Source organism: Grampus griseus, assembly GCF_964374135.1.
Source record: "Grampus griseus genome assembly, chromosome: 12".
NCBI classification, from domain to species: domain Eukaryota; kingdom Metazoa; phylum Chordata; class Mammalia; order Artiodactyla; family Delphinidae; genus Grampus; species Grampus griseus.
In genome coordinates, this window is record NC_139006.1 from 49,992,215 (window position 1) to 50,007,175 (window position 14,961).

The 14,961-nt window shown below is 40.7% G+C and overlaps 1 protein-coding gene across 4 annotated transcripts in view; it reads left to right on the forward strand.

Annotated features, from left to right (window-relative positions):
• DTNA (dystrobrevin alpha) overlaps window positions 1–14,961 on the forward strand; it is a 394,651-nt gene that overhangs the window by 348,543 nt on the left and 31,147 nt on the right. For 3 of the 4 annotated variants that reach the window (XM_082668517.1, XM_082668516.1, XM_082668515.1), the window contains exons 15-17: window positions 5,083–5,170; window positions 7,027–7,124; window positions 11,099–11,212. In XM_082668517.1, the coding sequence (XP_082524643.1) occupies window positions 5,083–5,170; window positions 7,027–7,124; window positions 11,099–11,212 (300 nt within the window). The remainder of the gene's footprint in view (window positions 1–5,082; window positions 5,171–7,026; window positions 7,125–11,098; window positions 11,213–14,961) is intronic. The other variant, XM_082668518.1, reaches the window with a different exon arrangement.

Here is a 14,961-nt window from a genome sequence, read left to right on the forward strand (position 1 = left end):
AAAGCTAGTGGGAACCTGCTGTATAGCACAGGGAGCTCAGCTCGGTGCTCTGTGGTGACCTAGATGGCTGGGATGGGGGGTGGGGTGGGAGGGAGGTCCAAGAGGGAGGCTATATATGTATACATATAGCTGATTCATTTTGTTGTACAGCAGAAACTAACACAACATTGTAAAGCAACTATACCCCAATTTTTAAAAAAGCAAAGAGATAACAGCTATAACAAGGGCAGCAAAGTGCAGAGGGCTATAGAATATATAAGGAGCAATGGACCTGAATTTGGAGGTCAGACATGAGGGCAGGAAATGGAAGCCAAAGCCAATACCAGAATGAAGAGGAATTAGCCAAGCAGAAGTGAGTGGAGGAGACAGAGAGACCATTCAGGACAGAGAGAATATGGTTCATTTGAGGAAATTAAGTGTGTTAAGGCCACGGGGGTAAAGGATGAAGCTAGACTATGCAGGACCTTATAAGTCTTATTTAGGAATTTGAAAAATGAGAACCTATTGAGAATTTTATGCATAAGAATGTTACAGCCAACTTCACTTTTAAAAGATCGATGACTTGAGGACAGGAAATGAATTGCAGGAAAGAATAACTCTCAAATCAGAGTGACCTATTGAGAGGACTTTACACTCATTCAGGATGAGATGATGGTGGCCTGGGCCACATTGGTGAGAGCTGGAATGGAAGGAAATGGAGGAATTTGTGAATTTGTAGAGGTAGAAGGCATGGCCTTGGTGGACGATTGTAACATAGTGGGTTATCAAAGTCAGGGTCTTGATAAAGGAGTTTGAAGGCACCTCTATAGAGAAGCCATTGTTATGGTAAGTTGTTTTATTATTATTATTATCCATGAAGATTCCTATGGCATTTTGCTCTCAACCAACTGTGAAAGACAGGACATACCCTGAGAAAGTCATCCTCCACTTAAGTAATAACTAATAATGCCTTCTCAGGCAGTAATCCTCCTAATAGCTATTTGCATTTTAATAAAAGAGTAGTGACACTTAATGACCTTAAAAAGTAATCTCTAAAGTTCCTGTCACCATTCAGACAAATGGAAAAAATATGAAGGAGAAATGAAGAAGTATTTCTGGTGCCCTTTAGATCACATTATTATTTGTGTGTTTTTTTTTTTTTTTAAACATAGGTGAATCTCTTCATGACTCAAGTATAGACAAATACTTTTTTCTTTTACATTTATTCTGATTTTTTTTTTTTTTTTTTTTTTTGGCCGCACAGCTTGTAGGATTTTACTTCCCCAACCAGGGCTTGAACCCCGGCCCTTGGCAGTAAGAGCACAGAGTCCTAACCCCTGGACTTCCAGGGAAACAGGCCTGCAGAGAAACCAGAGAAAAGTGAACAAACCTTGAGTTCCCAGAAATCCCTGCTAAATCACAATTTAGGAAGCCCTAGCTCAGCTGGGGCCACTTGAGTTTCCTAGATGCCATTTTGAAATCACTAGCAACAGACACTGGCCATGTATTTAAGGCAGAAAGTGGAGAGTTTTCAACGTAATAGTTTTCCCTATTCTGAAATGCAGTCTACACAGCAGACCCTTTTAAATTCATCATGGTCTTGTAATAAGATTACTGATTATAAAGTCTGGAAATGAATAGGCAGGGATAGAGACAATGTTGGAATTGGTATTTCTTTAATGATTTAGGGAATTATTGGCCATTCATTTCCGACTATTTGTAATTGAAGTCTTGAAATAATGGAATTTATTAGGTGAACGCCTCATTCACCCTTGTATAATGCGAACGTACTGAAATGGCACATGTGGACTTATAAATCGTTTGTGTGCACAAAGGGGCAATACATCACTCCACCCCTCATTCACTCGGTGCTGGAGGAAGGAGAAGCAGGGGAAGTATGAGTTATAGCTTACTAGATGAAACCCCATAACTTCCCTTCTTACATTTCCAGGAGGCTTTTTTTTGATATAACCTTCATATTATTTATACTTGCTGGTCATTCATGATAAAAGGCACTTTTATCATGAGGTTTTTTATCAAGGTTTTTTTTATTATTTATTTATCAAAACACAAATGTTTTTGACAAAGTCACTTTCAGGCATTCAAACAGATCATCGTCCTGGGCTTGGAGCTTTGGGCCTTGTTGTCTACACAAACTGTGTTGAGTTAGGCATATGGTCTCTAATACAGCAGCCAGAAAATGACCAATATGTTAAAATCAAATTAAATTGTTTCTTTCTTGGGTGGTTTTATGTTTAAAGTAAGGACAACATAAACTTTCACTTTCTCATTGAAGCTGTAACAAGAAATTCAGTTATTATTTTTAACCACTGCAGAGGGCAGATGTGTTTTATAACACATCTGCTTTTCTTTTTATTTATTTATTTATTTATTTTTGGCTGCGTTGGGTCTTCGTTGCTATGCTCGGGCTTTCTCTAGTTGCGGTGATTGGGGGCTACTCTTCGTTGCGGTACACGGGCTTCTCATTGCAGTGGCTTCTCATTGCGGAGCACAGGCTCTAGGTGTGCAGGCTCAGTAGTTGTGGCACACGGGCTTAGTTGTTCTGAGGCATGTGGGATCTTCCTGGACCAGGGCTCAAACCTGTGTCCCCTGCATTGGCAGGTGGATTCTTAACCACTGCGCCACCAGGGAAGTCCTAACACATCTGCTTTAAACATCTGTTTTAAAGCATCCATTGTCCAGAACTAATTCGGCCTTTTGCTAGTAAAAATAGTTTCTTATTCCAACTTTAAATTTGTATGCTGGTTGAAATCGCAATCCACTGGGATTAATACTACACATAGGTGAGCCCTGAATCCTAGAATATCTGTCTAAAGGGAATTTGTGTGAAAATATCACAATGCTATATGGATATGAAAAATGATGTCTTTTATATGACTTATATTTGGGGTTCATTTCATGTGTTTAACTTTTCCATTTTATTTTCAAGATCTTCTAGATCCTTGCTACTCAAAGTGTTGTCCTTGGACCAGCAATACCAACGTATCTTGAGAGTTTGTTGGAAATGCAGATTCTGGGGTCCCATCCTACCCCCCCACCCCACCCCCACTCCAGAATCAGAGACTGCATTTTCACAAGATCCCTACGTGATATGTATACACACTAATGTTTGAGAAGCCCTGCTCTAGATAGCTGTTGGATTGTAGATGACATTTTGAAGGAGCCAAGAATCATTAATGAATCCGAACAGGTTACTCAAGAGGCAAAATAATAATAAAATTGTATTACCTAATATTTTTGAGCATTTAATGTGTTCTAGGCATCACATCAGCTTGACGTTTTTTACATGCATTGTCTCATTTAGGCAGCAGGAAAGTGAAGGCTCTTTTTCTGAGGATGAAGAAGTGACTTGGTAAATGGAGAAATTCAGGAATATTCTAGGTAGGGTACGGTAACTTAGAGAAAAGGGCTAAATCTAGTGGAAGGATTCAGGATAAGAACAGGTACAGTTTACATATGTGAGGAATATAGACTAGCACATAGATAAGGGAAACAGGAATATCTTCCAAATGACCAGAAAAAAATGTTACAGTAACAGATTCCACCAAGCAGAGAAGAGCTACTTGGAAGTGACATAGCTAATATGCTGCAATTTTCATTCATCTTCTCACTTTAGAACAAAGGTTGAAAGACTATGTTGCATGTTTACTTTTTATGTAAGTGTACAAATAAATAATATAAATGTATATTACTTTATATGGATCCAAGTCTTTCAGTGGATAATTTTTACAACCTTAACATTGGCATAGAAGTGTGTCATTTTTCACGTATAACCATGAGTATTGACTTTTTTTCTTTAAGGAACAGGCTTAAATATAAGCCAGTGGAGAATATAAGTATATTTGGGGATTGAGAGGAACTGGTTTCTAATCTTGATCCTGGCCTGATACTCACCATAATAACTGATAAACTAAACTATGACCAACTAGTCTATTAACAGGATTAGTGTTACTGGTATGTTTCACAGAATTTTTTTTTTAGTGGCATCCAAAACTTAGTCTTACATGAAGGGCTTTCTGAAATATCAACTCTCTAGGAGAGTTGAAAATGCTTCTATTTGCATTAGTTTTTTTAAGGGGTCAGATTATTCTTATTCTAATAGGAAGAATTTTTATAAATTTATAGGAGACACTAAATGATTCCCACTCATGTCATTAGAAGCCACTACCATAATTCTACTTCTCTGGAAGTAAATATAAAATGGCAAGTTACCTGGGTAGTAGTACTGTAGATGAGAATTATATTCATTGTGTATTGCTGCATAACAAATTACCCAAGAGCTCAGCAGCTTAAAAGAACAAACACCGTGGGTGAGGAATCCATGTTTGGCTCAGGACTTTCTCGAGGTTGTAATCAAGCTGTGGGTGGGCTGTGATCTTATCTAAAGGCTCTACGGAAGGGGATCCAGTCCCATGGTTACTGGCTGGCTTCAGTTCCTCCTCATGTGGGCCTTTCCACAGAGCCGCCTGTGCTTGGCATCCAGCTTCCCACAGGGCAAGCAATCCAGAAGGGCTCGAGAGAGAGAAAACATGCCCAAGACAGAAGCCAGGGTCTTTTTATAACCTAATCTTGGAAGTTACCTTCCATTACTTCCGCCACATTCTATGCATTAGAATTAAGTCTGTTAAGTCCAGCCGTACTACAATAAATGAAGAGGATTACACAATACCAGGAGTGGGGGATCACTGGAGGCTGAACAAATTGGTTTCTTCTTCCTTCTTGCTTTCATATTGTCTATCATGTTGGTTTCAGACGTGTATTACTTTGTCATAAGGAAATTAAATTGTTAAAGGCAATATAACTAAATTAAAGAGAAAGTATTCTTTCATCAGAAATGTTGATCAGGAAAGTCACTCCTCTTTGGAGATTTCTTTGTAAGGTAGGATTTATTAAGGACCTTCCTGGCCACATATTAGATCACATCATGAATCCAGGTCTGATGTCATTAACCTAATAGGATTTTGTATAACGATCAAATTTTTTGCACTGAAACATTGAAATAGCCAACCCACTCCAGGTGGTAGTATGAATATTCCCGTCTTTTCTCAGTTGCCTGACTGACTCTTGCTCTGTTCTCAATAGTATGCTTGAGAGCTCCACCCGGCTTGATGAAGAGCACCGGCTGATCGCCAGATACGCGGCAAGACTGGCAGCAGAGTCCACTTCGTCTGTAAGTACTCTGAACGAGCGGATGTCACGTTGATTGTTACCCTAATAGCTGACGCCACAACAGCAGAGCTGAGTAGTTGCTACTGTGCCGTCTGCAAGACCTAAAAAACGATCTGGCCTTCCACTGCTTCCATTTTCACTTTCCAGCTATCATTCTGGTCTAGCATGAGTCAGAGCTCGAGGTATTCCTGTTACAATAGTGCTGAACCAGACCAATACCCAATTTCTCTGGATAATTCCTAATCAGTTAATATAAAGAACAAGCAATGATTCAAATCCACAACTGGCTCAGATAAGTTTCTACTTTTATCAATATATCAAGAAATATATATCAAAAGTTGTTTCTACTTTTCTCAATATAGCAAGAAAGAGAAAATTATGTCATAAAATCAAAAGAAAACTCTGCATCACATGTCAAAGTTCCCATATGCCAGCTATAGAAGACCATTTAGGATATAAAATATAGGACCTCACACTTCCTCATTAGCAACACAAATCGTTTCTTTGTTAAAAGAAATGCTAATTAAAAATGATAGAAAAGCTTTATAAAAGCCAGACCTTTACCAAGTTTAAACCTTTCCCTATGGTTAGTTTTCTAGAAGTGAAAAATCAGGCTGAGTTTCACCATGTCTTTGGGCTTAGGCAATGGGTGTTATTTTTTAAAGCTTGGCATTCTTTGGTAGAAAGATTAGTTGTAATTTTTTTTAATTTGCTTTAAAAGCACTAAAGACTGACATTGAGGAATTTCTATAATGTACGGTAGAGCAAAGAAGGCAAGGCACAGGGAAGTCTACATAATCTGACCCTGCTTTTACAAAACAATATCAAATAAGCCCTTGACTAAATACACATACACATAAATACATATATAAATATGGTACATGAGGTATATATACATATATATTCTTATATAATCATATTCTTATATATATGTGATTATGTAAGAATGGAGAGGGACTTCCCTGGTGGTGCAGTGGTTAAGAATCCGCCTGCCAATGCAGGGGACACGGGTTCGAGCCCTGATCCGGGAAGATCCCACGTGCTGCGGAGCAACTAAGCCCGTGCGCCACAACTACTGAGCCTGTGCTCTAGAGCCCACATGCCACAACTACTGAAGCCCACGTGCCTAGAGCCCATGCTCCGCAACAAGAGAAGCCACCGCAATGAGAAGCCCATGCACTGCAATGAAGAGTAGCCTGCTTGCCTCAACTAGAGAAAGGCCAAGCGCAGCAATGATGACCCAACGCAGGCAAAAATAAATAACTTTATTAAAGAAAACAAAAGAATGGAGAAAGTTATGACTGCATATACACCAGTTGTTAAAGCTGGTTGCAATCCATCAGTGTAAAATTACATATATGAATACAGAAATGCTAGAAGTATGTTGACCAAAAGAAGAAAAGAAAGTCATATTAACTATGACTTTAAAGCTATACAATTTTTAATTGTATATTACAGTGGTTAAACAGTAACTCTAGAGAAAGAGATACTTCAGCAGTGATATATTTTTTTAACCCCACCTTTACTGAAAGAAGAGTTGCGATGGGAACAGCATGGCAAGAATGAACTAGTTCCCCAAAGATTTCAAGTCAGAAAGCTAAAAACCAATTTTTCCCATGTTTTGTATATTTGCCTGCCAAAGGGTTCTATTCTGCTTTCCACTGCATAGATGTGCTCCAGATCCCCAAAAAAGCTGGTCCTTAGGAGAGGAATGGCCATTTAATTTTACGTTTTGCTTTTTTTGTTTTGATAGAAATAGTTTTTTCTTTCTTGTGCATATCTCACGACTCCTGTCTTTTCAAACACAGGTCAGTTCCCCTTCCCAGTACTAAATAGTATAAACCACATATTTTCCAGCAGCCAGTGCAGCAGAGGAGTGCCCCTGACATCTCCTTCACCATTGATGCAAATAAGCAACAAAGGCAGCTGATCGCAGAACTAGAAAACAAGAACAGGTAAGGTTTTTGGGACACTCCTGCTTCTTTCTTTCTTTACAGCCTTTAAAGTATCGGTTGTTTTCGCAGCTTAGAAAGCTCTTCCTCGGGGTCTCTGCAGAGATGGCTCCTTTCCATCACTCAGATCTCAGCTCAAATGCCACCTCCTAAAAGATCACCTCTCTGATCTCTCCCACTACCTCCTATTCCAGGAACCACTCTCTGTTATATCCGTGTGTGTGTGTGAGTGTGTGTGTGTGTGTGTGTGTATGACATCTCTCTCTGAAAAAAAGTCGCATTTAAGTGTTTGTTTCCTTTTTATTGTCTGTCTTCCCTGACTGATATGGAAGTTCTTTGAGAACAGAGGCTGTGACAAATGGCCCCTGAGCTCCAGAACCATGCCTGGTACATTGTAACAGTATAGAAACTCAGTCAATATATACTGAGTGAGAAAGGAATAAATATCTGAGTCAGATCTCAAACTCAATGCTGAGTAAGCCTCATATAAGAACAACTTGTACGTTCTGTATTTCTTAGAACAACACCAAGCTGTCTTAATACTTAATCTCATCTTTAAACACTGATGTCCCTTCTGAGATCAGACCGGTAAAGGAGGAGGTTTTGATCATTGTTGCATACCTGTAGGGTTTGACCTGAAATTTTTGGGATAAATAGTCATGCTATTCTTTTTTTTTTTTTTTTTTTTTTTTGCGGTACCCGGGCCTCTCACTGTTGCAACCTCTCCTGTTGCGGAGCACAGGCTCCGGACGCGCAGGCTCAGCAGCCATGGCTCAGGGGCCCAGCCACTCTGCAGCATGTGGGACCCTCCCGGACCAGGGCACGAACCCATGTCCCCTGCATCGGCAGGCAGACTCTCAACCACTGCACCACCAGGGAAGCCCGGTCATGCTATTCTTTAAAATTCTATAGAAAAAAATCTTAAAAGGAAGATACAAACTCACTTGGCACATTTTCATATTCTTAGAAAGAAAACAAGACTAAAGTGAAAATTTACAATCCCACAAATATCTTGGTTGCAATTTTAATCTACTCTCCCATCTCTCCAAAGCACTTTGTTTTCCCTTCCGATTCTCTGCTTCCACTCAGCATGGGGATAGCACACTTGAGGGGAAATCGGGACTTCCTTTAAGGAAATACCCCAGGGATATCTACCTCCATGTGGGATTCCAGAATCAGCAAGAAACCCCGTGAATGTGCTGGCTGTACCATGCTACCACTCTTACTGCTTGCTTCTAGGGCATTTTGGGATTGCAGTCTCTGAATACATGTTTTTAGGATGAGAGGGAATAAAAGAATGGAAATGAGAAGAGATGGCAGAAAGAGAGCTTCATCCTTTCCCTGAGTTCTTTCCCCACCCCGTGCCTGAAGAGCATCTAGTCCATCCTAAACTCATCTAAGCCAACGGCCTCATGCCTTCCAAAGGCCCCAGAACCACATCCCAGAAGCTTATCCAGGTCACAGTTCCTGCACCACGGAAATTCACCCAGGGATCCCATGGTCTCCAAAGTGACAGTTAACCCAATAATCAGATCTCTGGGCTTCAGGGAAGGATAGAATTCCTCACTTGACTCCATGACTACCCTACATAGTCATTTAGACATTTCAGAAATGATCTTTAGAAGATAATGCTTTCTTAGAGCCTCCTTAGAGGAGCCAGTTAGAGTTAGTATTAGGAGTAGCTGGACTCTTCAGATTACATTGTGGAAGTCACAGCCTGCCTAGGCTAGACCTGTCCAAGCAAGTACCAAAGACTGAAGGAGTCGAACACATATGGGCTTTCGGGCAAACCTGCCTGAGTTCAAATGACTGCTACCACCTACTTATTGAAATTGGGCAAGACTTTTAACTGGTATGTGCTTGATTCCCTCATTCATAAAACAGATAATAGCAGTACCAATAAAACTCTTGGTACTATACTAGTCTATATACAATAGAACTGTTATGAGGATTAAATAAGACTAAAGAAGACAGCACAGTCCCTGGGTGTAGTCTAAGCACTTCATGCTCCTTACCTATCTTACCTTTATTCTCATCTGATCAGAGCTGCTTCTCTCTTTTTCTTCCTTGGGCTAAATGGCTGTGTCATGGTTCTGTCCTGAGGACCAACAAGGAGAACTAGTGGAAGTCACAGAATGTCGGGATGTTAGCCCTCAAGATCTTGGAAATCTCAGTTCACTGATGTTCAGGCTGGGCTCTCTGGGAGTTCAGGGGCCATGTAGGGGTGTATGAAGAGGAAGAAGAGCTAGTAGCACAGGGCACCTCCCTTTCTTTAACCAGAGAAGTTCTTTCTTAACTGTGTGACATGTTGGGTTTCCATGGAAGATTTCTTTTAAAGAAAATTTTCCACTATAGAACACCAAGGGGGACAAAAAAACAAGTTGAAAACCACTGAATTATGGTCCAAGCTCCCACCATACCCATGAGAGGTGTAGTGACTCACTGGTAATTAGCTTCTTGATTCTGGCCTGTTTGTGAAGCAGGAGGTTGTAAATCAGCCTCTCAGATGGAAAGCCACCCATCCCCCTTGCTCACCAAGTTCACCTTCCATTCCTGGTGCTTCGTTCTATCTTATGGGCTCTTCTGCATTTTGCTGGATGGGAGACTGACCCCTCCCCCGAGAACCTGTGACTTCTAACCTTGCTTAATAGCTTCTAACTCACTTAGGGATAATTTGTCTTACATCGGTCACCCATCCCTTATGGCTGGCCTAATGTTCACCTCAGTACAGGGCAGCCCAGGCCCCAACATCAATAATAGACTGACATGTCTCACCCCTGATAGGGGTCACACCAATAGCACTCTTATGTCACAGACTCAATTACAGTGAATCCTTTTAAAAGCACTTTCCTTCACAAGGCTACCCTTATTCAGATACATTGTTAAGGCTGAAAATATTAAAGAAAAGAGAAAGAATTTTGCCTACCTGGGGGCTTCTCAGATAAATTCAGTGAGAAGAATTTCAGTCCTGGTGAGAGAATGGGGTTATTTAGTTTTGCAAAATGAGCACCATTTATCCTTATTTTTTCCAAGCACCTCTTACTTGGTAGCTGCAGGTACTTTATGGTGTCAGACTGAGATCATAAATAAGTGGAAGATTCATTTTTGTCTCTTAAGCAGTGCACTTTGCAAAGTTGAACACATTACCACAGCATTATATTACTGACTAGAGAGAGTGTTAGGTCCTGGGGAGAACACTCAGCTTGAAGGCTCCAATGACATATTGCAGAGTCTTCCTAGTTTGGATGTACTGGAGATGAAGGCAGTATCCGCTCACCCAGAGCACCCAACTGTTGCAGGAAGGGGCAACAATGTTCCAGGGCCGGAGAGTGGGCTCTTGTCTAACACTCAGAAATGAATTGTCCAAGGAGACACATATTGACAAAGCAAAGAGTTTATTGGGAATGAACGGGCGCCCGGGGTCAGAGCAGCAGGGTAAGGGAACGCAGGAGATCTGCTCTACCACGTGGCTCGCGGTCTCAGGTTTTATGGTAATGGGGTTAGTTTCCGGGTTGTCTCTGGCCAATCATCTTGTTTGGCCCATATTTGGTCTGACTCAGGGTCCTTCCTGGCGGCGCGCGCATCTCTCATCCAAGATGGATTCCAGCACGAAGGATTCTGGGAGATTGGTTGTCTCCTCCCTGTCTTGGCCCCTCCCAAATTCTCCTGGTTAGTTTTTAGTGGGAGCACCATGTTCCTTATCGGAACCTCCTGTTGTGAGACAACTCAGGCAAGCAGTCATCAGTTATCATCGTACCTGGCCAAGGCGGGAGGTTTCGGTCAATGGTTCCCTAACCCAACTAGCTACAGCCAACACCTCGTAAACACAGTCAGGTAATGAGGGTTGGTTCTGCTCCAACACATAGGATGACCCCTTCTTTCTTTGTTCTGGTGGCCCTGTTCTACTCAGATGTTAGATCCTGGACATCCTGGAAGTTAACTGACCTGGGTTTCTTACCTTCCTCCTCTCTCCCAAGAGAAATCTTACAGGAGATCCAGAGGCTGCGGCTAGAGCATGAACAAGCTTCTCAGCCCACTCCAGAGAAGGCGCAGCAAAACCCCACTCTGCTGGCAGAGCTCCGCCTCCTCAGGTAAGAAAAGGAGCCCAAGGCGTCTCAGGAAATACAGGTGTCTGAGATCATCAATAAAGTCTAACAGTGTCCACCAGAAAACGGTCCTCAGCCACCATAGCTGCTAACATCTGTTTGGTTTTTTTTAATAGCACACATCTAATTGCTGGAATTTGCAGGTTTGGGAAAGAGGCTGTTTATTTATTTATTTTTTTCTTTGACACAGAGAAAAGGAAACAGTGTTCTTTAGATCCGAAACAAAATGTTTCACCGGAAAATAGAATTTTTTATAGTACACTCTCTTTATTTAATTAAAGTATAGTTGATGTACAGTATTATATAAGTTACAGGTATATAACATAGTGATGCCCCAATTTTTAAAAGTTATACCTCATTTATAGTTTTTATAAAATCTTGGCTGTATTCTGTGTTGTACACTATATCCTTATAGCTTATTTTATACATAATAGTTTGTACCTGTTAATGTCCTACCCCTATATTGCCACTCCTCCCTTCCCTTTCCCCATTGGTAACCACTTGTTTGTTCTCTATATCTGTCTTACTGGAAAAAATTTGAACTCAACTCTCTTTAGTTATTTGCGCTATCAACAATAGGTTTATGATAAAAGTGATCAACAAAACAAACATGTAAACAACTAAAGAATCATCACGGTTTTTTAAATTTAAAAATTTACCTGTGACCCATAAATTATCTCTAAATCTTGGTCCCTAATAGCTTTGCATACAGATTTTCATACCTTCTTGTTCTACAAATGAATTTAAAGGCCTGGTGTTACCTAGTCTGTCATCATGAAATATTTGAGTTGGGAAGGACCTAAGAAGGTCATTTGGTTCAAGCCCTGAATTTCAGGGCACTTCTCAGGGTCAGGCCGGTAGAGAGTAGTAAGACGTGGTTGAGGACTGTGACCACGTGCAAAAGGAGAGTCACACCATGGGCTCCAATCAGACTTAACCACCATACCTTGAATACGGCACTTACCCAAACCTGTCTGTGTAGTAAACAACACAAACATAAACTCAAAGACATTCCCTCATGAAAATGTCATATGGATATTTCACAAGGCACTTGAAGTTAGCAAGTATAACATTCTTTCCATCTTTCAATTTGGATGCCAAGTATATTTCAGGTAAATCTAACTCTGAGGCATAATTTTTATAATAAGTACAGATGCCTCTTCTCAGAAACTCTTGTCAGAGTTAGAGTGCCACTTACTTCCTCTATACAAAGAGACTAAATTAAGCAGATTCTCTATGGCTATATTTGGATTTTATCAAGTCCCTATTGATTGTAGTCATGGATGTTTCCGGGGGTTCCACTCTAACCCTGCCCTTTGGCCATATTAACATCTGGGCACTCAGCACATCTGGCCAGGGGGCAGGCCCTGCCTCGCAGCTGGGATCCAGTCTCCCCAGGTTTGTGCACCTGGCTAGAGGGGCAAACCCACCAAAGGCCTGAGTTATGGAAAGGAGACCTATAGAACTTGCATCTCGTGGGGGCTGCTTGATGTGAAGAGATCACGTCATACTTTGGAAGAACAAAATAATTTAATGGAAGAAACAGAAATTCTTCCTTTTCAACGTATGGGATTTCTGGTCCTACTTTCACAGAGATGTATTAGAAATTCTTGCACATTCTACTACCATCACCCAGAAGAGATGAAAATGAAAAGAAGGAAAAAGGGATGTTCTACATCCTCCTCCTCAAAGGCATATGAAAGTAAAATCACTGCTTGAAAGCATCTTTTGCCAAATAGGATCATGTAGGCCCTCGAGACTTACAAGAAAGTTAAGTCTAGTGTACACAGAAATATAACTGAATAAACCAACTTAGAAATAGAATAGTCATTCATCTACACCTCAGGGCACCCTGTCTCTGCCTGGAATGTTCTTTATACCTCTTCACTGGCCATCCCATTCGCTAGTGGAAGGGTGGTGACTAGGAATTTTCATAAGCATTTTCACTGGTTCCCCCCAGTTAGCATTTGCTTCCCAAAGTATTTGGTTCCATTAGGATGATACCATCTGGGAAGGCATCTTTATGTGCCTGGTTCACTGATGATGACTTTTCCAACTGATATTTCTTCCCTCCTTGATGTTGCTATCTTGGAACAGACGAATAATTTTAACCATCCTCTGGCCCTGACTCGTGGGCATTCCCATGACCCCAGCCTAGCTCAAAGCTACACTAAGGAGTCTGGTTCTGTGGGGAACTTCTAGACTTTCGGCCCTCACTGTCAGCTGGTGGCCCACACATAAGGCTTGAGGCTTGAGACACCTAAATCCTAGCTGATTAACTTGCCTGCTTCCATATTCTCCACATTTCTTCTGCCTGGAAGAAGAAGTACACTCCCTTGACGTATATTTCTTTAGATGCTTATGAACCATTTATACTGTGCTAAGCACTTTTTAACAATTTGGGGATTTCAAAGATACCCTGACATCCCAGGTTAAGAAAACCTGCTGTGGGTGTTTTATCTTTTAGTCATTTCAGACTTTCAAAGAGTTCCAAAACAATGACTTCTCGCCAGTTACTTTGGCCTTGAGTTCCCATTGAGGGGCGACCATGTGAAGCCGCCAAAGGGACTCCTTATTGTAGCTTTGACAGAGGTCTTCTCCACCTGTTACATCCTTTCTGGGCCTCTTACTGAGAAGCCAACAGGAGAAATGTATTTAGTAGGGGAATGGGGGCAGCAAGATCAGAGCTTTGCTTTTCATGAACGCATAGTTTATTTTTATCTTAAGGGCATCATGACCTTTCTAAATGATCATATTTCCCTTTTTACTTTAGCCACAAGGAAGTGGAAAGCCAGGTTTGCAACCGAGATCTGGCAACTGAATAGGATTATAGGATAGACATTTCTGCGTGCTAATCTGACACTTTCTATGCACTAAGCTCTACATACACTGTTCCATACAGTAGCTGTAAAAAACAAAATCCTGGGAGCTGGACATTACTATTATAGTCTTTTTATAGATAAAGAAACTGAGATTCACAGAAGTTAAATAACTTGCCCAGGATCCTGCACAATGAGCATCACAGGTATATTCTACCTCTGTTCCTTGGGTCTTAATTATCTCCTGCCTGTACTATTATAGTAAACACTTTCCTAATTCCCAGCCTCCGGTCCATCTACACTGCTATCACATTTATCATCCTCCATTTTATTGTTCATTTAGTTCATTCATCTTGAGGATATTGCTATCAATCCTACAATAGGAAGCCATTAGAGGATGAGTTACGTATCAGGTTAACACAGTGGATTAGATTGTCAAGTCAGATTCACATGATCTTACTCTAGTATTGAGCTTTACTCATAATTTCAAGAATACAGGCAATCAAGAGGCACAGATGAAGCAGAGAAAGGGCTGGAACATTCCATGTGGTTCCCTAGGTCTTTCCTTCCCATATTGGATGGAGTATCTGAGGGAAATTTTGCAAGGTGATCTAGTGAGGCTTCCCACTACAGAACCATTAAAAGACAGCTAAAGAACTATGTTTGCAAAGACAATACCATGTTCTATAATGAAGAAAACATTAATGAAAACTGCAGAAGCAACTTGACACTACAAATCTTAAGAAAAACAAGTATAAATTTTCATATCTATCCCTTGCCTAAAAAATAAGCATCATATTATACACGTGGCATTCTTTTCAAAGTATATAAAATTATTCTTCGAGAAAACTTATTAATATAAAGAGACTTTTTTTGTTTTTACCAATTAAAAATGGAATCATAATCTCTGATGCA